Genomic DNA, 19,278 nt, shown 5'->3' on the forward strand with positions numbered 1-19,278 from the left:
TCGCGCATTGCTTTCGCTTATTCGGCAGTCCATCGACGTCGCTCAGTCAGTCTTGTTGCGTTACTTTGCTTCCAAAGAAAGGGTGAGCGAATCCACTCCCCATCAATCTCCACTCAATCTCCACTCAATCACTCACCCGCTCGTCCACCCGACCCCCCCCCCTTCCCGCTTCATTCCTCACCGCCCCCTCCCGCCCTCCCCTTGTTGCTCCTTGTTCGACCTCAGTCACTCTGTGAAGCGTTGTTCGCTGCGCCTTTTGCGGGTTTGCTCAACTTCTCTCACCTCGCTTTTGCATTTTCCCACTCCTCCTCCTCCTCCTCTCTCTAACTCTCTCTCTTTCCGCGTCTCCCCACCCCCAACCCCCGATTCTCTACCTCTCGACAATCTCGCTCATCTTCCATCCGATCGTGTCGTCGCTCGCTTCCGTTGGGCAGTCGCTCATTGTTCAGCTCACTTTTTTTTGCATTGGCAATTTGTCCCAAACCCGCTAAACTGCTGCCCAAATCTGTCAGTGTTGAAGCAAGCAGCACTCAAATCCCCCTATCATCCTACTGCAGATATGAACAGAGTGAGTGAGTGAGTGAATGAGTGAGAGAGTTAGTTGGGGGGGGAAGAGTGCAGCGGTGCTTACGTCCTTCTGTACAATCGATCTTGTTATTGTTATTGTTGTTGATGTTTGTGCGAATACCCTCTTTTAGAGTGGAGATCATCACTGTAACGTTTCGCTCTTCACTCTTCGCTCTTCTTGTGCTTCTTCTCGTGTTCAAATTCGCATTCACATCTGAAAGGGTTTTTGAGGAGTTTTTGCTGCATTCACAAGCAAAAGAGAGAGAAACCAAAAGCCGAAAACAGCGTTTTCATCAACCATTCCATCACCAATGCTAACTGACTCTAGGTACATGACATGTGCTAAACATTGTTAAATCGATCTATCAGGCCATTTGAAAAGCAAAAAAATTACCGAAAACAAGAACAGCCACCAAGCAGAACGAGTCAGACCGAAACAATGTCGGCTCTTTCTCGAAGCCGTAAACTGGCGAATCTGCTGTGCATCGTAATGATGTGCATGATTGCCGGAAGCCCCGCGAATGCATACACGGACGCCTGCACAAAATGTTTTTGCAGTGCCAATATGGTCAGAAATTGCAGCAACCTGGGACTGCTGCCAGACAACGCCTTTGCCAACTTCCACACCGCCACATACGTGTAAGTCAGCAACTCGCTGCCTTCCAACTGGGCAGCTAGTGTCATAGTTGGTCTCTCACCTTTGCATCGTTGTGTGCAAACATTGTGCGTCGTCGCTGGCAGCGATCTATCAGATGCGCAGCTCACTGGCATCAGCGCCCAAGCCTTTGTTGATTTGAACAGCTTGTCATCATTGTAAGCTGTTCTGAAGTGACTCCGAGCTGTGCACATCTTCACCGCTCATTTTCGTTCTTGTTTTGTCGTTTGTTCATAGAGTTTTGCGCAACACGCAACTAGCATCGGCTCCCACTGCAGCCTTCAGCAGTATTTCATCTTCTCTACACTCCTTGTAAGTCCAACACAAGAAAGCTCTTGGCAGTGGACTGTATCGTCCTGCTCTGTCTCAATGGTTGCTCGTTGTTATTCTTGGTGGCAGGGCCATCACGCTTCCGATGCTCACTTCCAATGCATTCGTGGCTCTATCAAACCTGGAAACTCTGTAAGGAGAGCCACGCGCCATGAACGACTGAAACTTCGCTGCTGACAATGAATGGCAGGGACCTAGACGGAAGCACGTTTACAACCATTCCCAGCAACGCCTTTGCCGGGCTTTCCGATCTCGAACTGTTGTAAGAAAAGAACAAGGATGATCTAGTTTTGCGCGTCCGATACTCTAACAGCGATAGTTGGCTTGGTTTTGATTTTCTGCTCTCGCAGGAGTTTGTACAACACCTCACAGCTCACCGAACTCCCCAGCAATGCCTTTGCGGATCTTTCAAACCTACAGCTCCTGTAAGACGCTTACGATGCACTTTTTCTCTTGGCCATTTGCCTTGACTCTTCAACTGACACTGCTGCTTTGATCTAGCGACTTGTCGCTAAGCGGCATGACTCGCATTGCGAGCAACGCCTTTGCGGGATTGTCCGATTTGGAATCCCTGTAAGCCAAGACGTAAACTGCTCGCTGTATTTGTCGTCGAGTTGTGTGGTAGAGTGTGCAGTTTAATTTGTTGTGACAGAGCGCTCACGTGAAATGCTTTTTGGATCCAGAGAGCTCATCAAATCCGGAGTGACGATGCTTTCTGCCAACACTTTTAGCGGCCTGAGTTCATTGACGTACTTGTAAGCTGCTGTTGCTGCGGTGGCGGCGATTCGGGACTTGTTGGCAAAAAACCATGATGTGTCGCTCTCATGCGCTGCTCTGCGAATATGCTAGAACCCTGTCACAGTCGCCAATCGCGGCGATCGATCCAAACGCATTTGCAGGTCTGACGAGTTTGCAAACCCTGTAAGCAGCCGGGCGATTTTTCAAATTCTTGCGGTACGGATCTCCGAGCTTACTCGTGCACTTGTGATATGTGAAGATTGATGCCCCAGATACTCGTTACTTCCATTGCTCGAGGAACCTTTTCAGGACTACCAGCTCTGCAAAGCCTGTAATGCTGCTCAGACTTCCATGCACCTGGCATGTAAAGTATGAAACTGACTGTCGTGTACAGAGGATTGCCTCGTGGCCAACTTTCAAACATTCAGACTGGCGCTTTTGAAGATCTTGGGAATATTCAACAAATGTAAGATGTGCGAACTGGAATGCATTGATCGCTCGAATTCTTGCGAATTTGACTGACTTTGCTCTGCCACCTCTACCCCTTGTCATTCCTAGCGACCTTTCGTCGAATGCGCTGTCAGTCCTGCCCCCGGGGCTCTTTCAGGGCCTCAGCCACTTGAACACGGTAAACCTCAGCAACAACAGCTTTGTGGGTGCCCCAGCAAGCACCGTCAGCACAGTCACTAGTCTATTGCGTAAGTGTCGCCATACTTGGTTTGGAAACATGTTAGGGCTGCGACTCAATGCTTGACAAACCTGTTGATTTTATTTGTTTTGTCTGTTTCATTGTTGTTCTGGTTGTGTCAGCATGTCATTATCTGTGTGCCACATGCTGGAGTACTGCCCAGACGGCGTGCTGCGCTCCGGGCTGTTTGAATTGCACAAGTTCAGAGTGTACGGAATGCTATGGCGGATATACCCTCGTTGGCGGCAGCTGCATCTCGCCCGACCAGAGCTCCAGCTCTGCGCTGTCTGTCCAGTCCATCACCTCGGCGAAATCCGCGCAGTCTGCCAAGAGCGTGGCTGCAGTGTCCATCACTTCCATTTCTTCCGTTCAGTCCGTCGCGTCGGTCTCGCTCAGCTCTGTTCAAGCCGTTGCTGCCTCGCAGGCGTCCGCTTCCGTTGCGAGCGTCACTTCGCTCAAATCGGTCGTCTCCGCGTCCGCTTCAGTTGCGAGCATCCTTTCAATCACTTCAGCCATCTCCGCGTCCGTTGCAACTGTATCCGTGGCCTCTCGTGCGTCTGCAAGCGCGGCATCCGCCTCGAGCGCAAGCTACGTTCGGGCTACCGAAGCAAGCGCAGCGTCTGCAAGTCTGGCATCCTTCGCATCCGCAAACGCGGCATCCGCCTCGAGCGCCAGCTACGTTTGGGCGACTTCAGCAAGCGTGGTCGCCGCTGCAGGGCAGAACACAAAGGACGACGCGTCTGCCGTGCCCGTTATTGCTGGCGCAGTTCTGGGCGGAATTGCAGTGCTGTTGGCATGTGTCGTTGTCCTACTCGTGCTCCGCCGTCGCCGCAAGGCCCAATCCGGACTCGCCCACATCCAGTCAGATGTGCCTTTGGTTGCCTTCCAAGCAAATCCGCTCGCGAACGGCTCGTCTCCCATTTACGACACTGCCCAAAGTCCGACGTACGAAGCGGTGCAAAAGCCAGGCTCCGCCTACCAACAGCCAGGAAGCGCAGCGTCGCACTATCAACAGCCGACGCACTACCAGGAGCCGACGACGCCAGCCAGCGAGTACTATGCCACGCCGTTGCATCGGATTTATGACAAGGCCGTGCCCATGGCGAAAATTTTGCGCCAACAGCTGCAGCTCGGCGAAAAGCTCGGCTCTGGCGCATTTGGCGTGGTGCTCCGCGGTCGGCTGCCTGTGAACCTTGTAGCGCCCAATTTCGTGCGAGACAGCATGCAGACGCACGTTGACGTTGCTGTCAAGACCATCCAACCAGACGCCAATGAGAAGTCGCAGCGCGAGTTTGCCGACGAGGCGCGCATGGTCGCAAAGTTCAACCATCCCAACATTGTGGCATCGGTTGCAGCGCTGCTGGAAGAGCAGCCGCCGATGTTTGTGCTGGAACTCATGCCATACGGAGATTTGCAAAAGCTGCTCCAAAAGTCCCACGTTCGGAATCTGCTGTGGACGGAGGCAGAGCAGGCGCACGCCCTCGCGCAGGTTGCAGCTGGCATGACCTACCTCCAGTCGATTCAGTTTGTGCACCGAGACATTGCAGCCCGCAACTGCCTCGTGGGACACGAGCTGGCCGTCAAGATTTCGGACTTTGGGCTCTCGCGCGTCCTTGCCGAGGAAAAGGATTACTACAAGATGCAGACCAAAGGTCGAGTTCCAGTCAAGGTACAGTCGCCTCGAAGACGTTGAGAGAGGATGATGGCACAAAGCAAAAAAGCACTGATTTTGAATTGTTGGATGCTGGTTGCCGTACTCGGTTGGCTCTCTCGCCGCAGTGGATGGCACCCGAGTGTTTAAACTACCGCAAGTTTACACATCAAAGCGACGTGTGGGCCTTTGGCGTGCTTGCTTGTGAGTGAAATTTGGACAGACGATGGAGCGCATCATCAAACAAAAAAAAAGTTGTTGTCCACGCTCACTCTGCGTTGTTGCTTTGCTGTCTGGCGTTGTCGTTTGATTGCTGCTTCGGTGCTTCACTTTTAGGGGAAGTGTTCTCTTATGGCTCATCCCCTTACAGCGAGGTCGAGAGGCACGAGTTGCTGACAAGGATCGAGGCGGGACTTCGCCTAGCACAACCCGAACACTGCTCGAGCGACGTGTACCAGCATGTGCAGCGCTGTTGGAACCTTGATCCGGCAGCGCGGCCCAGCTTTGCCGAGTTGAATACGGTGTTTAGCCAACTGTCTGCTGGGTCGACAATCCGAGACATTGGCACCTTGTTGTAGGCTTTTGGTTTTCTCCCCACACACACACACACCAAACCCAAAACAAGGCTCAGGTCTGCATTATCGTATTAGAATATGATGCATGATTGAGTGTAATGATGTAGAATGATGATCAACTGCAATAAAAAACGTGTCATGAGAAAGCTGTCTTATTTTTTGCGCTTGGCACAATTGTTTTGTTCATGCACACAAAAATCAAAGACAATTAAACTATAATGGGAGGGCTTTAACGGGCAGTGGCGAAGCCGACGCGGGGGGCGTTGCCGTTGAAGTCGAAGACAGTGTAGAACTTGCCAATGAAGACATCGCCAAGAATCCACTGGATGCCCTCAGCAGAGAGATCCATCGACATCAGGCCGAGCAGGCACTCGGTGGTGGAGCCGGAGGTGATCTTGAGGACGTAGTCAGCGCCAGTAAGGGCGAACTGCTGGCCAGAGATGGTGAAGACGAGGTTGGGGAGCGAGGCAATCTTGGAGCAGTCGAGGGTGTACTCGCCAGCAATGTTCTTGGTGGCACCAGCAGCGGCAGCGATGGCGGTGACGGCATCGGTGGGGCCGACAAGGAGGGACGTGCCAGAGTCAGCGATGGCCTGGCAGCCGGAAGCGCAGTAGTTCTTGCCGCTGACGGTGACAGCGCCAAGAGCAAACTGCCAGTAGCCCTGGCGGGTGACGGGGGTGTAGAGGATGGGGCCAGTGTAGTGGCTGTCGTCGATGGCGCCAAAGTCAATCTCACCACCATCGGCGGCAGTGGGGTCGCGGTTGAGCCAGAAGCCGAAAAGGGGAGCAGCGGCAACGCCCTGGAGGATGGCGTTGTTCCAGACGGGGGTGACGCCGTCAACAGCAATCTGGGGGAAGCCGAGGCCGAGGATGCCGTCGAACTTGGCAGCAACAAAGGAGAGGCCGGGCTCAGCGGTGGCCTCAGCGAAGGTCTGGCCAGTGACGGTCAGGCCGGCAAAGCTAACAGAGTCGGTCGAGAGGAAGCCAGAGAGCTTGCCAGAGCCATACTGGATGGCGAAGCTGGTGCCGTTGACCTTGTAGGTGGACGACTTGGTCGAGTCGTACTTGTTGTGGAGCTGGCAGGCAATGTCGGTGACGGGGCACTTCTTGGAGGGGACCCAGAGGTTGGCAGAGCCAGTGTCGAAGACAACGGTGAACTTTTGGCCGGGGGTGCCGATGGTGATGTCACCGTAGTATTGGGCCTGCGAGGAAGAGGGAAAGAAGGGAGAAAACCACAAGAAAATGGTAAACAAGTGAGTGAAAGTGAGACAGACGATCGTGAGACGTGACCTTCACGTTGCACTTTGATCAAAACAAGTGCAGAACGAGAGAAAAAGACCACAAAGAAAAAGAAAATCAAGATCAACGAGAAGAAAAAAAAAAAAGGTCAAAAAAAAAAAGCAAATAAGCAAAAAAAAAAAAAAAAATCGAAAAAAACACATGACTTTCAAATGACTTGTGTGGCTTTTTTTTTTTTTTATCAAATTAAGCTCCGCCATTTTTGAATGGAATTGTTCACAACAACGAGCGCGCGATGGGGAGGAAGGCGACAGAGTACGACACACAAACACACACACAAACACACATCAAGTGTGCGTGGGATGAAGAGCGTGTGGAACAAGGAGAAAGCAGCAGCGAACGAAAAACGAACAGGAGAAAAAAAAAGAAAAAAAGAAAAAAAAAGAATCCAGTGAGATCGCGAGTTTTGCTTGATGGTTGGGTGCACTTACGTCTTGGTAGTTGTGCTGGGGCTCGATGGCACCGACACCGAGGTAGCGGGACTCGATGAAGTTGCCGACGTTGGCAAGGGAGCGGCGGGCGCTCTCGAACTTGCGGAGCTTGATGCTGATAAGACGCAAAAAAGCAAAAAAAAAAAAAAATTAGTCAAAGAACAATCGAACGAGGACCAGCTCCACACACACACACACACACACAAGCACAGAGGGAGAGCAATCATGTGCATCATGAGCTGTACCTGGCGCCGGCAGCGGTGGCGATGAGGGCAGCGAGAAGGGTGATGACAAGAAGCTTTTGCATTGCTCCAAGTAAGAAAAAGACTGAAGCAATTCCTAATTGAGCGAGAGGCTTTTAAAGCAAAAAAAAAAAATAATAATAATAATAAAATCAAATAAAAAATGCGGCCACAGTTGAGCCTGCATCCTGCAATGAACGAGACACGGGATGCACATCAGACTGTGCAAGTAGACGAAGGAGGGATGGAAGAAAAAAGCGCAAGAACTGCTGAGGACGAAGCGCCGATGACGATGACGAAGCGAGAAAACAATGAAGAACGAATCATAGTCACGCTGAAGGACTCAAACCAAAGAAAACCACGCGCCCGATCTCGTGTCGTGACTCTCTCTCGCGCTCTCTCCTGCCTCACTCAAGTGGCAGGCTTGAGCATTAAGGAGGGGGCGCAAGAGCAGGAGGCTGGATCAGAGCGACGAGTGGAAGCGCAATCGAAAGAGACAATTCAGGACAATGCAAAGTGGGTGTGAAGTTCAAACTGAACTGACACGCAACTAACTCGTGTTGCATGGCACCATCACGACGACGAACGACTCGCACAGCAGACAGCATGGCAAAAGCATGGCAAAAGCATGGCAAACGCATGGCAACAGAATCAGATTAAACAGAGCATGCAGTGGATGACAGTAGATGAGCGAATTTCACTCGCTCCACTATCCGAAATCGGTCACGGGAGACGTCAGGCTCGTTGCGCACATTGACTTGAACAAAAAAAAGCAAATTCCAAACTCTGCAAAACGAAAACACAGATAAGGGAACAGCAGTTGGGATGGGGGCAGCAAAAACTCTCGAATTCGAAAAAAAGAAAGAAAAAAAAACTACATTGATAAGCGACAACAGCCATGACAAGCAGACACTCCAGCAGCGGCAGATTCCGAGAATGGCAATCAAAAAACTGCACAGCATCAAAAATCATGAATGCTGCTGATGCTGATGCTGATGCTGCTGCTGATGCTGAGAATTCCCAAATTGCAACGCAGACATGTCCAGCTCTTCGAGTAGCTCGGCCTCGCTCGTCGGATCCCGCACAGTCAAGAGCAACCACATGGGCTCGCCAAACATGCTGACGCGTAGCCGAATTTCCGTTGCGGGGTCCATCATCGTCTGTCCGCCCGAGCCGTCGTCCATTGCGCCGCCGCCGCTCTCTTCTGTGTGTGCTTGCTGAAGAGGCGCCTGCCCCGGATGGTACTGGAAGCGAGGTTGTGCAAATCCCGAAAAGCCACCACTGTGTACTGCTGCGGCCTGCGACGGATTGCTGTGCATTGCGGCGTGCGAAGCTTGCACCACCTGCTGGTCGATGATGGCTGCTCGCCAAACAGCGGCATACTCTCCAGCGACAGCCGGTGCAATTAGACGCAATGTTACTACAGTTTCTTCCCCTGGCGCAATGACAGGGAGCTGCACAGACCCAAAAAAACAACAAAGCAAAGTTAGTGAAAACATCACGACCTGCACCCGATCGCAACCTACATAATCGCCACTGGCATCGCCATAAAATTCCATGCGCTCGCCAGAGGCAAATCTTAATTGACAGTTTGGTGGCCACGCCTGCAAGCCTGTCAAAATTTTGAAACAAAATGCAACAAAAAAAAAACAAATGGAGTTGAACTGTGGCAAACAGCTCTCCCCCCCCCCGCCTCAAGCTTAGCACCACTTCCAACACACTCGACAGAACAAACACACCTGAATTCCGAACAATCCACTGCCGAACGAACGGCTGACCGGCTAACGCAACCTGAGTGGCGTCAGATTGCTCGCTGACAACCGTTAGCGCGGGTCTTGGACGCTGCTGCTTGGGGGCAAACTGCCGACTTCCGGATAGCTCGCTATCGGGAATGTCCTCGTATTGAGATTCGTCGTCGTCGTCGGAGCTCTCCGAGGCACGCTGAAGCTGAAGGGCCTGATAGCCGTCAATCACTGCGCCGTCGTGGTGAGGATACGCGCCGCCCGCGGGGTGGTCAAACCCGTTGCCAAGGTGCATGCCTTGAAATGCGCGTTGCGCGCCATGCTCGATGGCGGCCATCTCGGCGTCGCTCTGCTGCTGGCGAGTGATGACGCCGCTGCCCGCCGAGTCAAAGTAGCTCGCTACGGCGCTCTGCTCACGCCGTCCGAACCGAAAGCCAACACAGCGCAATCAAACAAAAACAAAGCAAACAGTCCCGTTGGTCAAACACTATCGTTTTGCAAACACGATGGAAAAACTGCTGAGAAAACCAGTACAAACCTGCAACGACCAGTTGTTTGCCTCGAGGAAGAAGCGGCACGACTCTTCGTCGGCGTCTGGCAGTATGATCTGTTGCGTGCATGGATGTAGATGTGAGTTTTGGTTTGGTAGAGCACGATGGGGAGTCGGGGAAGGAAGGGCAATCGGGCAGAGTGAGACTGCAACTTGTGCAACCAAACGGCGCTTGAATCCTGCAGCTGTGAAGGGCGCGGGGGGCGGGGGGAAGCGAAAGGACAGAGTAGGGCAAGAGGCAAAAGGCGTACCCGGAACTGCTGCAGGAGCGTGTCGTGATCAGACGTGCCCATGCTCTGGAACATGAGCAGCAAGTCGTTTGCATCATCGCCCATTGATTTGGCAGAAAAACGAAAAAAAAAAAAAAATGACTGGGTCTGGGGCAACGCACTCGCAATCGAGCCCGACTCGACTCTCCAAAAGATGATCCTCGTCCTCTGCGACGACCAAAATGTTGTTAGCACCCCAGACACCAAATCTGGGCTGCAAAAGTTTGACTAGAGCTGCGTACGCCAATACCAGCGGCGCAACTCAGCGAACTTTTGTTGTTATGACGTGTGAGTACTGTTAAATACAAATACACATCGGTTTGAACATAATAATAATAATAATAATATCTCAGAATACTACAAGTCGAGAAAAGAAGCACGAAAGACCGCGAAAAGACACGCAAACGGTGAGGACAAGCTCACTCGTTTCGTGTTATCGCCTGTCCTGTCGCTGCATTGGCCTCTTTTGCCCCGCTCGTTGCTTTGAATAATACAGGATTGAGTGGTCGTCCTAACGCCATGTTGTACTCTGGTGTGCGGGGCGCGGTTTCTGTCATTTTGAAGCGAATTCGTTTGGGAATTTCCTTTGGACAAGGATGATCAGTAAAGGAACGCTACACTTCCTTGTTTGCACACATCTGAGTCACCTACGAGCTTAACCGGGGCGTGTGCTTCGGCCCTCTGTTGGAGTGTTGCAAACGCTGCATCCTTCTCGCGGCACAGGGCTTCCAGACCTCCAATACGAGCAGTCAGTTGAGTGTTATCTTTCTTGAGTGTATCGATCTCACACTTCAGTGCATGGTTCTCCGCTGACAGTCTTGAAATAAATTCAAGGCTTGCTTGTTGATCTGATCCACACATCCAAACAAACAACCCAATCAAAAAATTAACCAAGTTGAATTTTCGTTTGCTGAAAATTCACCAGCTCAAGAACAGTGTGTTTCCCGCGCTTTTACTATCAAAATCCCTTTTCACCCTCCCCAGCGTCCGCGTTCCCCGAATTCACGCCAATCGCGACGCAATTCCGTCAAGGAAGCCATGACAATTACAATATGCTTGGCGGCAGCGCGCTCCGGCGAACGGCTGCTGATCTGCAGGACCGAGAGCAAACTGAAAGTTCGTTTTCGCGCGCTTTTTGCTTTCTTCTTTTTTTTTTTTTTCTTTCACCATGCGTGTTCTTTGTTCTTTCTGATGTGTGTTGAAAGAATTGCTCTCTCAGGAGGAGAACGATTGTAATTGGTCATTACTTACATTCCCGCAATGCGAAGAGATACGATTCGCTCGAAATCTGTTGGTGCTGATTCGACATTTGCAATTCAAAAGAAAGAAAAAATACAATGCTTTTTGCAATGAAATAATAAAATAAAAGTAAATAAATAAAAATACAAAGACTGTGGTGCAGAAAATAAAATAAAATAAAATAAATAAAAATAAAAAATAAAAAATAAAAAATAAAAAAATAAAATAATTTTTTTTTTTTTCTTTTTTCTTTTATTTTTTTTGTTTGAGTGCATTGCTTTTTCCATCGTCAAAAAAAAAAAAAAAAAAGGCAAAAAGAGCAAAAGCAGGGAATCGAACCTCGTCAGGTGCGAAAGATGCACAGTGACGGCTCAACTGTTGTCCGGTTGGGCAAAACGCTACTTGATGCATCAGTGCCTAAATGTGAAACGTCACAAGACTTTTTGACGTCCCGTCAGTCTGACAATCACATAATTAATCTCTAGAATATAATGTGCCAATCGGCTGGTTGATTGCGGCAAGCAGGAGCTGGAAATTCGCTCGTAAAGTTTACCGGCAACTTTGGAACGGCCTTTTGGTCGTCCTACGGCTCTCTACCTCGCAGCTCATGATCAATTATGATGTGTATAATTGTAACAAGTATGCATGCTTGTGTTGGACAGTTGTAGTTCTCGATAATGATGAGAATTCGTGTTCGAACATTCGCGAAAATGCCGCAGGCGTTCTTTGAACGCTACGCTAGGTTTCCATGGTGCTACTACCACTGGACTGGAACTGCTGCGACATTCTTTGAGTAGAACTACCCGACAATGAATACTCTCATCACCACCCTTCACAATTTTTATCGCAGGCCGGTATCAAGCTCGCGGAAGCGACACCCATCGCGACAAACAACGCTACAACCGATCAACGCTCGATTTTCAGCGCACACCGCACGCTTGACGTCAGCGCTCACTTGTATTACATTTAAATGATTTTTGACACGCATTGGTGTGCAGCGAGGACCGAGTGCCGGAAGACTACCAGCGGTACAACTAAGGGAAGTGACCGATTTGAGCTCACTTCTGTTTTTACGTCTCAAGATTGGCGTGGCTGTATCTGCACCCAGTGCGCAGCCGCCGTTGAAGCGGATCCATGACTGGTTACAAGTATGGCTGACGCTACAGACAGGCGTCGCCATCGCAAGCGCTGTCTGCCCGCTGACAGGAGTCGGGAACGGCACCAAGTTGGCCATTCCCAGAGCTGCTTCCAACTCCAAAGCACTTCATCATGATTCCATGGCATTTGAATACGTGTGAATATTGTAATTCGCAAGTTGACAAACACCGAATTTTTGAAAACAAATTCGGTTGCTCCGAAATTCAGAAAAAAATTCGGTTGTTCCGAAATTCAGAAAAAAATTTTCCATTGTGGTTGCTCTGGTGGCTCTTTCGCCCCCGCCCTTTTGAAAACTGCGTTCAAACTGATTGTTGACAAGGGGGAGTAATGGGAAGTCTGGCGTCGTTGAACGAGGGTGCTCGAGTTTTTGTTGTCTGGGTTGGTCGTTTTTGGTCAACTGCCCAACCAAACCAACCTCACGTTGAAAAAATGCCTGACCCGCGGATGACTCCTACTGAAACTTAGTGTTTATTTGAGCTCACTGGAGCAAGGGGAGGTGATGAGGAGGTCGGGAAATGAGTGAGGGGAGGGATTGGAAAAAGGGAAGGGCTTTCACTTCACATTATCTACTTCCGTCAACTTGAAACAACCATGTCAAATGATGCAACAGATCAAAAACCGTTTCGCACTCCGACTGGAACGCCCTCGTCCTATCGCTACCTGTACCGCACCGGCGAGCAGGTGACGAGCGGTGACGTGGTACTGTGCGACGGTACTCGCCAGTGTTCGGTCGTGGGAGGCAACGGAGGCACCAAGCACAACCCGCTCGTATTGCTGCGCCCTTGCGACCTTCCCGTAACGACCAGGATGAGTGCAGCCGTCAGTCGGCTCACGCGAGTGTCAGCTGGCGAGGGTCTCGACACGCTCGCCAAGCAGCTGAGCAAGATGAAGCTTGAAGAACCTGATGTGAGTTGAAGGCAGAACAGAACTTAACTGGTTTTTTGGCGCCTGTTTCATCACTCACGACCATTCCCCGGCCTCTGTTGGACCATATTCGCAGCCTCTGTACAACAAGGTCTTCAAGCCGGTCGAGCAGTTGCTCAAGCCTCACACCGAGCTCGTGTCGCGCTTGGAGTGGATTCCGGCCAAGGATGACCAGCCGGCTCGAGTCTTGCTCGCCTTCAGCACTGATGCATCGCCGCCATCTATCAAGGAGGTCACCGACCAGCTTTCCGACTTCCCCGAGCTAGAGTTTACGAAGTCGGCGCCGGCTGGAGTCTTGGAGCTCCTTAGCGGAAATACCGATGAGACGATGCATCCGTATGAAAGAACTGATGGAACCGTATCAAGAACTGGGATCTGAGTGCTGGCGTCTCACTTGATGCAGCCGTAACAAGCCGGTACTCCCGGCAGAATGGACACGACACACCGTGCACAACCACTACCCTAGTGCAATCCATGCCCCTCCATTTCCACGCGTCCGGAATGCGAAAAGGCAGGATTGCACTTCTCAGCTGGTGCATTGATGGTACAATCATATCTATTGGTCATGCGTTGCGAACGATCCGAGAGACAGTTGGAGACACTGCTGTGACCGTGTATTGTTTGTGTCCGCCCTGCAAACAAACGGCACGGCATCCAGATCTCGCCGACACCGAGACCGCATTGGCTGGCGTTCCAGGCTACTATATCAATCCATACGAAAACTGCTGGGTTGACGTCAGCTTCTCGAAGATTGGAGAACGTCCGTTTACTGTGAACTCCAGTCCGATTGGTCAGTATTGTCACCGGATTGACTTGCAACTCACTTTGCGCAACTCTCTTTGTGCAGCTTCCGAAGCCCAGCTCACTTGTGGCGCTCAGGGTCGGGTTATTTGGCGCAAGAGCCCGAACCTGTCATTTCCGGTCGAGTTTCAGCTTTGTGCTTATCCGCTCAACCTGAAGAACCAGCGTTGTTTCGTCCGACTTCTGGTCGTTCAAAACATTGTTGCCAATGAGGGAGACTGCGGATCTACTCTCAACCTCGTCACAGAAGAGGCAGAGGTTGTGATGGGGCTGTTGTTTGGAAGGCAAGGCGAGGATGTGCTCTTTTGTCCGGCTTTCGCAATCGCGTCGTTGCTGGGTGACCTGGAAGAGGATCAGTAGTTCATAAAGCAGGTCTACCCCTCCACATACTGTCCTTTGAATGATCAAACAATCGAATTTACATCGCTTTTTGGATTGGTTTTTGGAGCGAGTATGAAATATCAGTGAGAAATCAGTGGAGAGTTGTTTGAATTTTGGTGATTTTCGCGAGAACAGAACCCCGAAGCTTTTCCCTTAAGGGGTTTGTGCTTTAACATCAGTCGAACAGTGCATCGAGGGGTAGAATCGAACTCTCCCCTGGCACAGAGAAATCGTCCAATGTTGGTGATTGCTTTTTGGAGACTGTCGTTGACTGAGAGAGTTTGGAAAACAAGTTGAGCATCAATGACAAGTTGTATATGATGCTATGCCTTGATGCTGAATGGGGCTGGGTCGTGATTTGTTCCCAGAGACGTACGAAAGCAGCAAACGGGCGCTCTTCAAAAAAAAGGGTAATCCAATTGGACTTTGACTCGACTCTGACGAGCACAGTTTGCAAATTTTTCCGTCGCCCAGAGTCGATTTCATCCAACCCATACAACTCCAAATCATACGAATAGTATTTCTAGAGCTATTGATCAAGTAGCGTCGGTTGATTGATGCCAAATATGCAAGCAAAACCTTCAAAAAACATCCAAAGTGAACTTGAAGACACTAAATTCTCCTTCACAAGGCACCCACAACCTTCATTTGCTGGTCAGACTCGACTATGGGCTCTACCACATGCGAGGGAAAGATCGCTGGGCCTTGATGGGCGATGGTCGCCTCGCCCGAGTCTGACCTGTGTTTGGGTGGTCGGCTCCAACGCACGCGAAGGCGCTCGCTCACTTCAGATCGACTTGCAGCTATACATCGCATCAATCAACAATGGGTTTATTGGCCGAGAAAAGCGGGACAACGGAAACACGCGAACACAAACGCTCGAGTCGCGCACTGCAAAGGAGACAAATGTCCTGTCTGCAGGTCGGCGTCAGACTCGACAACGCTCGCAACAGAGTTTCAAAACCCGAAATTCCCGTCGTCTGCTGAACAAAATGCTCGGAGTCAAACTGAACAGCATCAACAAACAGAATCACATTCGCACACGAACAAGTGCTGTCGAAGCACCGTTCGTCGTATCTTCAGAAACCCAGGCCTTGCTCTTGACGCGGAATGCAGTCCAAGCAGTGCCGTTGGTGCTGTCGAGCCAGGAGAACGAGTAATCGAGCTTGGCGGCGTTTCCAGCCACGACGAGCCAGTAGTTTGAGCCCGCAACCAGCTGGGAGTTGTGTGTCGAGACGTACGAGCCATTGATTCGGGTCGATGTGATTGGCAGCGTGAATGTAGCATTTTCCAAGCACAGGCTGGTCTCCGCTGGCACTTGACCGTGGGCTTCCGGGCAGAGCGTGATGGTCAGGTTATTTCCGCCAGCAACCAGGCGGCTGGGGTCGATGATAAAGTCGAACGAATCGAACTGAACCAACCCCGCAGCTGCTGAGAGACCATCAATCTCACCACCCTTGGATGTGGCGATGGTCGTGTTGGGCACAGTGAAGCGGATGGCCAGTGTCTGCTCGAGCCAGACAACTCCGCCAGTTGGCAGCGAGGTCGGCACTGCGCCCGTGTCCAGCACCACGCGCACGTCTTGCACCATCCTGTTGCACATTGCAAGTGGGGTTGGTAAGTATGGATGGCGCAATGGTCACTGGTGTTCCAGCCGTCGTGTGTTGATGAGAATGGTGACACCTGCGCAACACCGACAGCGCCGCTTTCAAACGGCAGCCCGTAGGCATCGGTCCCAACCAAATGGCAAAGACCTCCCCAATCGCAAGCAACATCATGGCAAAAGATCCAGGGGGGACTTTGCTTACGACGATGGCAGCGGACGAGCGAGGGCAGTCGCGATGAAGACCGCGACCAGCGTTGTAGCGAGCAGCGTGACAGAACGACCAACGAGAGGCATTGGAGATGTAGAGCAAGCGGGGGGAACGAGGACTGAGAATGAAATGGCATCAACAAATACAATGCAGCGCTAGTTGTTAGATGTCCTGGGCCAATGTATTGGTGTGAGGTTTGATTCGATCTTTGAGTAGAGAGAGCAAAGTGAAACAACAAAGCACTCATTTGGAGAGTTGCACCCACAGAGATTGCTGTTGAGACAATTCACAAGCAGTTTATCCATTCAACAGTCTCTGACGAGAGGGGAGAACGCAGCAAGACTGTCTCTCCATACAGATCTCCATACAGATCGAACCCCAGTCCCAGTTCCAGTTCGTTCGCGTGGGCTTCGTTCGTCACCTCGGTCGTCGTTCGCTTCCCCCACCCCCCTCCCCCTCACTCACTCACTCATTCCAAGCGGCACTTCCCCACTTTCATTCTTTTAACGCAACACCAAAGGACGGGCACCATGAGCGGCGCGGGGACGGGACCACTGGCACCCCTGCCTGCGCTTCTGCCGCCCTTCGCCGAGCCACCTGCACAGGGCCTGGCCGGGTTCCAGTCCGCGGACGACACCAAGCTCACCATCCACCAGCTCGCCTTCTTCATGCTGTGGCTCGTCTGCGTCGCTGCCTGGCTGCTCGTCAAGGGCCGCTCCCTCTGGACCTGGATGTGCTGCCCTTCAGAGTGAGTTCACGGCTGCTCGTGGTTGGCAACCAACGCAGCGAAAATCACCAAAAATGGTTTGTTGCTCAGACAAACATCAAAACACAAAACAAAATGCAAAACAAAAAAACAAGAAAACTCGAGAATCTGTTTTGATCGTATTGTCGTGGTGTTGGTCTGCTTGATTGATCACTGATGATTGACTCTTTTTGTCTTTGTGTGTTTTTGTTTGTCTTGAAGCGGAACAAGCCGATCGCCTCGCCATCTTCGACTCTGGCAAGTCTCCACAGCCACCCTGCAGGAGTCCGTTCAGTTGCTGCAGGCTGTGGTCCAGTTTGGCGCAATCATGCTCTACTTTTACGTGTGCGACATGGATCACATCTGGGACGTAGGCCTCCGCTCGTACAATCGCGACGTGTACGCTTCGATCGTCGTGCTCGCACTGCTGGTTGGGCTGCTGGTCTCCGTCAAGGTCATTGGCGGCCAGTCCACCAACGAGAAAATCCGCGCTGCTGCCGAAGCTGCTGCGCTTCACGGCGCAAACCGTCCTGGCGCCGACGGCCTGCTTCCGCACCACACTGCCGTCGCCCCAGCCCCTGCTCCCGCTGCAGCGCGAGCGTCCGACATCTATGCGCCCGGAAAGCCTGTCATTCTCAATCGCGATCAAAGCGACGAGTGGAAGGGCTGGATGCAATGCATGTTTGTGCTCTACCACTTTTTCAAGGCGCGCGAGATTTACAATGAGATTCGCGTTTTTGTCGCTGCCTATGTCTTCCTGACTGGATTTGGTACGTTTTTGCTCTTCTTCCCTTTTGCTTGTATACCGGGTGGGACTGTCCGAGAATGAATGAGAGAGTGGGAGGAAAGGACGGATGACTTTTGCGTTGTTGTTCATTGCTACGCTTGTCTCTCACTACTTCTTCTCCTCCTCCCTTTGGCATGTTTTTCCCCCGACAACATGGTCCTGATTTGTAGGCAACTTTTCCTACTTTTGGACCAAGAAAGACTTTAGCGTTTTCCGCCTCGTCAAGATGCTCTTCCGCCTCAACTTTTTGGTGCTGCTCGTGATGGTCACCACCAACAACCGCTATGTGCTGTACTACATTTGCCCGATGCACACCTTCTGGTTCCTCGTCATCTATCTGTGCATGTTTGCCTGCAAGTCGCACTACAACAACCGCTTGGTCATGGGCACCATGTTTACCGTCCTCTTTGGCTTGGCCTTTTTGATCTGGGACTGGCCCTTGTCCGACGAAGAGCAGCCGAAATCAGTGACCAGCCGGAGCGTCTCGGCCATTGTTGGAAACGTTGTCTTCTGGCCCTTCAAGTTCATCCTGTCCGAGTCGGATGGCACGCTCAAGGAATGGATGATTCGCAGCGGGTTGGACCACTTTGCCGCACCTGTGGGCATGCTCTTTGCCTACTTCCACCCGACCCTTCAGCGCTTTTTGGTTTGGCTCGAAGAAGGCAGCGCCTCAGCCCGGCCTGCTGCTGTCGCGGACGCGCAAAAGTCCGGACCCACTTTTGTCGCTGCCAACGGCGGCGGCGGCGGCGCTGGTGAGGTCCTGTCCAGTAATGCCTTCAATGCGGATGTTCACCAACGCCACACTGCGAACGGCACCGCTGACATTGAGCCGTTGCTCGGCCCGGCTTCTGCTGCGACTCCCCGACCCGACTTTGAGGTTTCGTTCGACGACGCCAGACCTCGCTCGACACGTTTCCTGTTGGCCACGCTTTGGTGGAACCTGCTCGAGTTTGCTCTTCCCTCATCGGTGGTACAGACGTTGCGCGACGCATCGCGCTCTCGGACCAACACGGTTCGTTTGGTGATCAAAATCGTACTGATGGCGGTTGTCGTGGGCGGGTTGGCCCTGTGGTACTCGATCTGGGGCGTCTTGCCAGAGTCAGACTACCAGCGAGTGCACCCGTACACTTCACCCCTTCCAATTCTGCTCTTCTTGCTCTTCCGCAACCTGTGGGCGCCACTTCGACGCCGTTTCATCGGTCTGTTTGCGTGGATTGGCTCGGTGACACTGGAAACGTACATTGCCCAGTTTCACATCCTGATGCAATACGACGCCACACGCATCATCATCCTCCTCCCTGGTTACCCGATGTTGAACTTTATGCTTGTGGGCAGCATTTACCTCTACCTGTCGTACCGGCTGTTCCACCTGACTGTCGTCTTGTCGACGCTCTTGCTTCCAGAAGCTGCCGGCAAGTCCGACGCGGCCGCTGTGACTGCTCGCGAGCTCATGCTCCTGCGGTGGGCGGCCTTGTTGAGTGTGCTTGGTGTGGGCTATCTGATCTCGACGTTTGTGCTTCACGAGTTGTAATCTGCTGCGCTCGTGCGTTTGATGTACGATTTTGTTTTTGTTGTCTTGTTGTGCGCGTTGTTGTGCGCGTTGTTGTTGTTTTCTAAGCTCAGTACCAATATGGTTACTTTTGTCTCAGTCGTGTTTTCATTAAACCCTTACTTCCACTACTCCTCCACTCGC

The 19,278-nt window shown here is 51.7% G+C and overlaps 8 protein-coding genes across 8 annotated transcripts; 4 read left to right on the forward strand and 4 right to left on the reverse strand.

The window, feature by feature from the left end:
* The first annotated feature begins 53 nt into the window (after window positions 1-53).
* Window positions 54-5,354, forward strand: CAOG_01170 (protein-tyrosine kinase HTK98). The gene is made up of 16 exons (XM_004365984.2): window positions 54-82; window positions 937-1,206; window positions 1,309-1,380; window positions 1,460-1,534; window positions 1,622-1,684; window positions 1,743-1,814; window positions 1,903-1,977; window positions 2,054-2,125; window positions 2,236-2,307; window positions 2,402-2,473; window positions 2,550-2,621; window positions 2,685-2,756; window positions 2,849-2,988; window positions 3,101-4,647; window positions 4,758-4,833; window positions 4,966-5,354. Exons 2-16 carry the CDS (start codon window positions 1,007-1,009, stop codon window positions 5,205-5,207), a joined length of 2,922 nt encoding a protein of 973 aa, XP_004366041.1. The 5' UTR covers window positions 54-82; window positions 937-1,006; the 3' UTR covers window positions 5,208-5,354.
* CAOG_01171 (cathepsin D) lies at window positions 5,339-7,260 on the reverse strand. Its single transcript, XM_004365985.2, has 3 exons — window positions 7,179-7,260; window positions 6,934-7,048; window positions 5,339-6,405 (listed from the first exon to the last, which is right to left on the reverse strand). The coding sequence occupies exons 1-3, from the start codon at window positions 7,238-7,240 to the stop codon at window positions 5,434-5,436; spliced, it is 1,149 nt and encodes a 382-aa protein (XP_004366042.1). The 5' UTR covers window positions 7,241-7,260; the 3' UTR covers window positions 5,339-5,433.
* Window positions 7,261-8,049: 789 nt separating this feature from the next.
* Window positions 8,050-9,820, reverse strand: CAOG_01172 (hypothetical protein). The gene is made up of 5 exons (XM_004365986.2): window positions 9,719-9,820; window positions 9,456-9,524; window positions 8,915-9,326; window positions 8,702-8,787; window positions 8,050-8,629 (listed from the first exon to the last, which is right to left on the reverse strand). The coding sequence occupies exons 1-5, from the start codon at window positions 9,800-9,802 to the stop codon at window positions 8,144-8,146; spliced, it is 1,137 nt and encodes a 378-aa protein (XP_004366043.1). The 5' UTR covers window positions 9,803-9,820; the 3' UTR covers window positions 8,050-8,143.
* A 335-nt stretch (window positions 9,821-10,155) lies between these two features.
* CAOG_08482 (hypothetical protein) lies at window positions 10,156-11,045 on the reverse strand (the record flags this gene model as incomplete). The annotated part of the gene is made up of 3 exons (XM_011271752.1): window positions 10,156-10,320; window positions 10,388-10,584; window positions 10,988-11,045. The coding sequence occupies 3 exons, from the start codon at window positions 11,043-11,045 to the stop codon at window positions 10,156-10,158; spliced, it is 420 nt and encodes a 139-aa protein (XP_011270054.1).
* Window positions 11,046-11,685: 640 nt separating this feature from the next.
* On the forward strand, window positions 11,686-12,273 carry CAOG_01173 (hypothetical protein; the record flags this gene model as incomplete). Its single annotated transcript, XM_004365987.2, has 3 exons — window positions 11,686-11,768; window positions 11,974-12,003; window positions 12,084-12,273. 3 exons carry the CDS (start codon window positions 11,686-11,688, stop codon window positions 12,271-12,273), a joined length of 303 nt encoding a protein of 100 aa, XP_004366044.2.
* A 441-nt stretch (window positions 12,274-12,714) lies between these two features.
* On the forward strand, window positions 12,715-14,034 carry CAOG_01174 (hypothetical protein). Its single transcript, XM_004365988.2, has 3 exons — window positions 12,715-13,039; window positions 13,134-13,847; window positions 13,905-14,034. The coding sequence occupies exons 1-2, from the start codon at window positions 12,725-12,727 to the stop codon at window positions 13,434-13,436; spliced, it is 618 nt and encodes a 205-aa protein (XP_004366045.2). The 5' UTR covers window positions 12,715-12,724; the 3' UTR covers window positions 13,437-13,847; window positions 13,905-14,034.
* A 1,015-nt stretch (window positions 14,035-15,049) lies between these two features.
* On the reverse strand, window positions 15,050-16,167 carry CAOG_01175 (hypothetical protein). Its single transcript, XM_004365989.2, has 2 exons — window positions 16,048-16,167; window positions 15,050-15,831 (listed from the first exon to the last, which is right to left on the reverse strand). The coding sequence occupies exons 1-2, from the start codon at window positions 16,137-16,139 to the stop codon at window positions 15,270-15,272; spliced, it is 654 nt and encodes a 217-aa protein (XP_004366046.1). The 5' UTR covers window positions 16,140-16,167; the 3' UTR covers window positions 15,050-15,269.
* A 277-nt stretch (window positions 16,168-16,444) lies between these two features.
* CAOG_01176 (hypothetical protein) lies at window positions 16,445-19,267 on the forward strand. The gene is made up of 3 exons (XM_004365990.2): window positions 16,445-16,801; window positions 17,021-17,568; window positions 17,756-19,267. Exons 1-3 carry the CDS (start codon window positions 16,584-16,586, stop codon window positions 19,114-19,116), a joined length of 2,127 nt encoding a protein of 708 aa, XP_004366047.1. The 5' UTR covers window positions 16,445-16,583; the 3' UTR covers window positions 19,117-19,267.
* Window positions 19,268-19,278: the final 11 nt, after the last annotated feature.

Source organism: Capsaspora owczarzaki, assembly GCF_000151315.2.
Source record: "Capsaspora owczarzaki ATCC 30864 unplaced genomic scaffold supercont2.1, whole genome shotgun sequence".
NCBI lineage: Eukaryota > Filasterea > Ministeriida > Capsasporidae > Capsaspora > Capsaspora owczarzaki.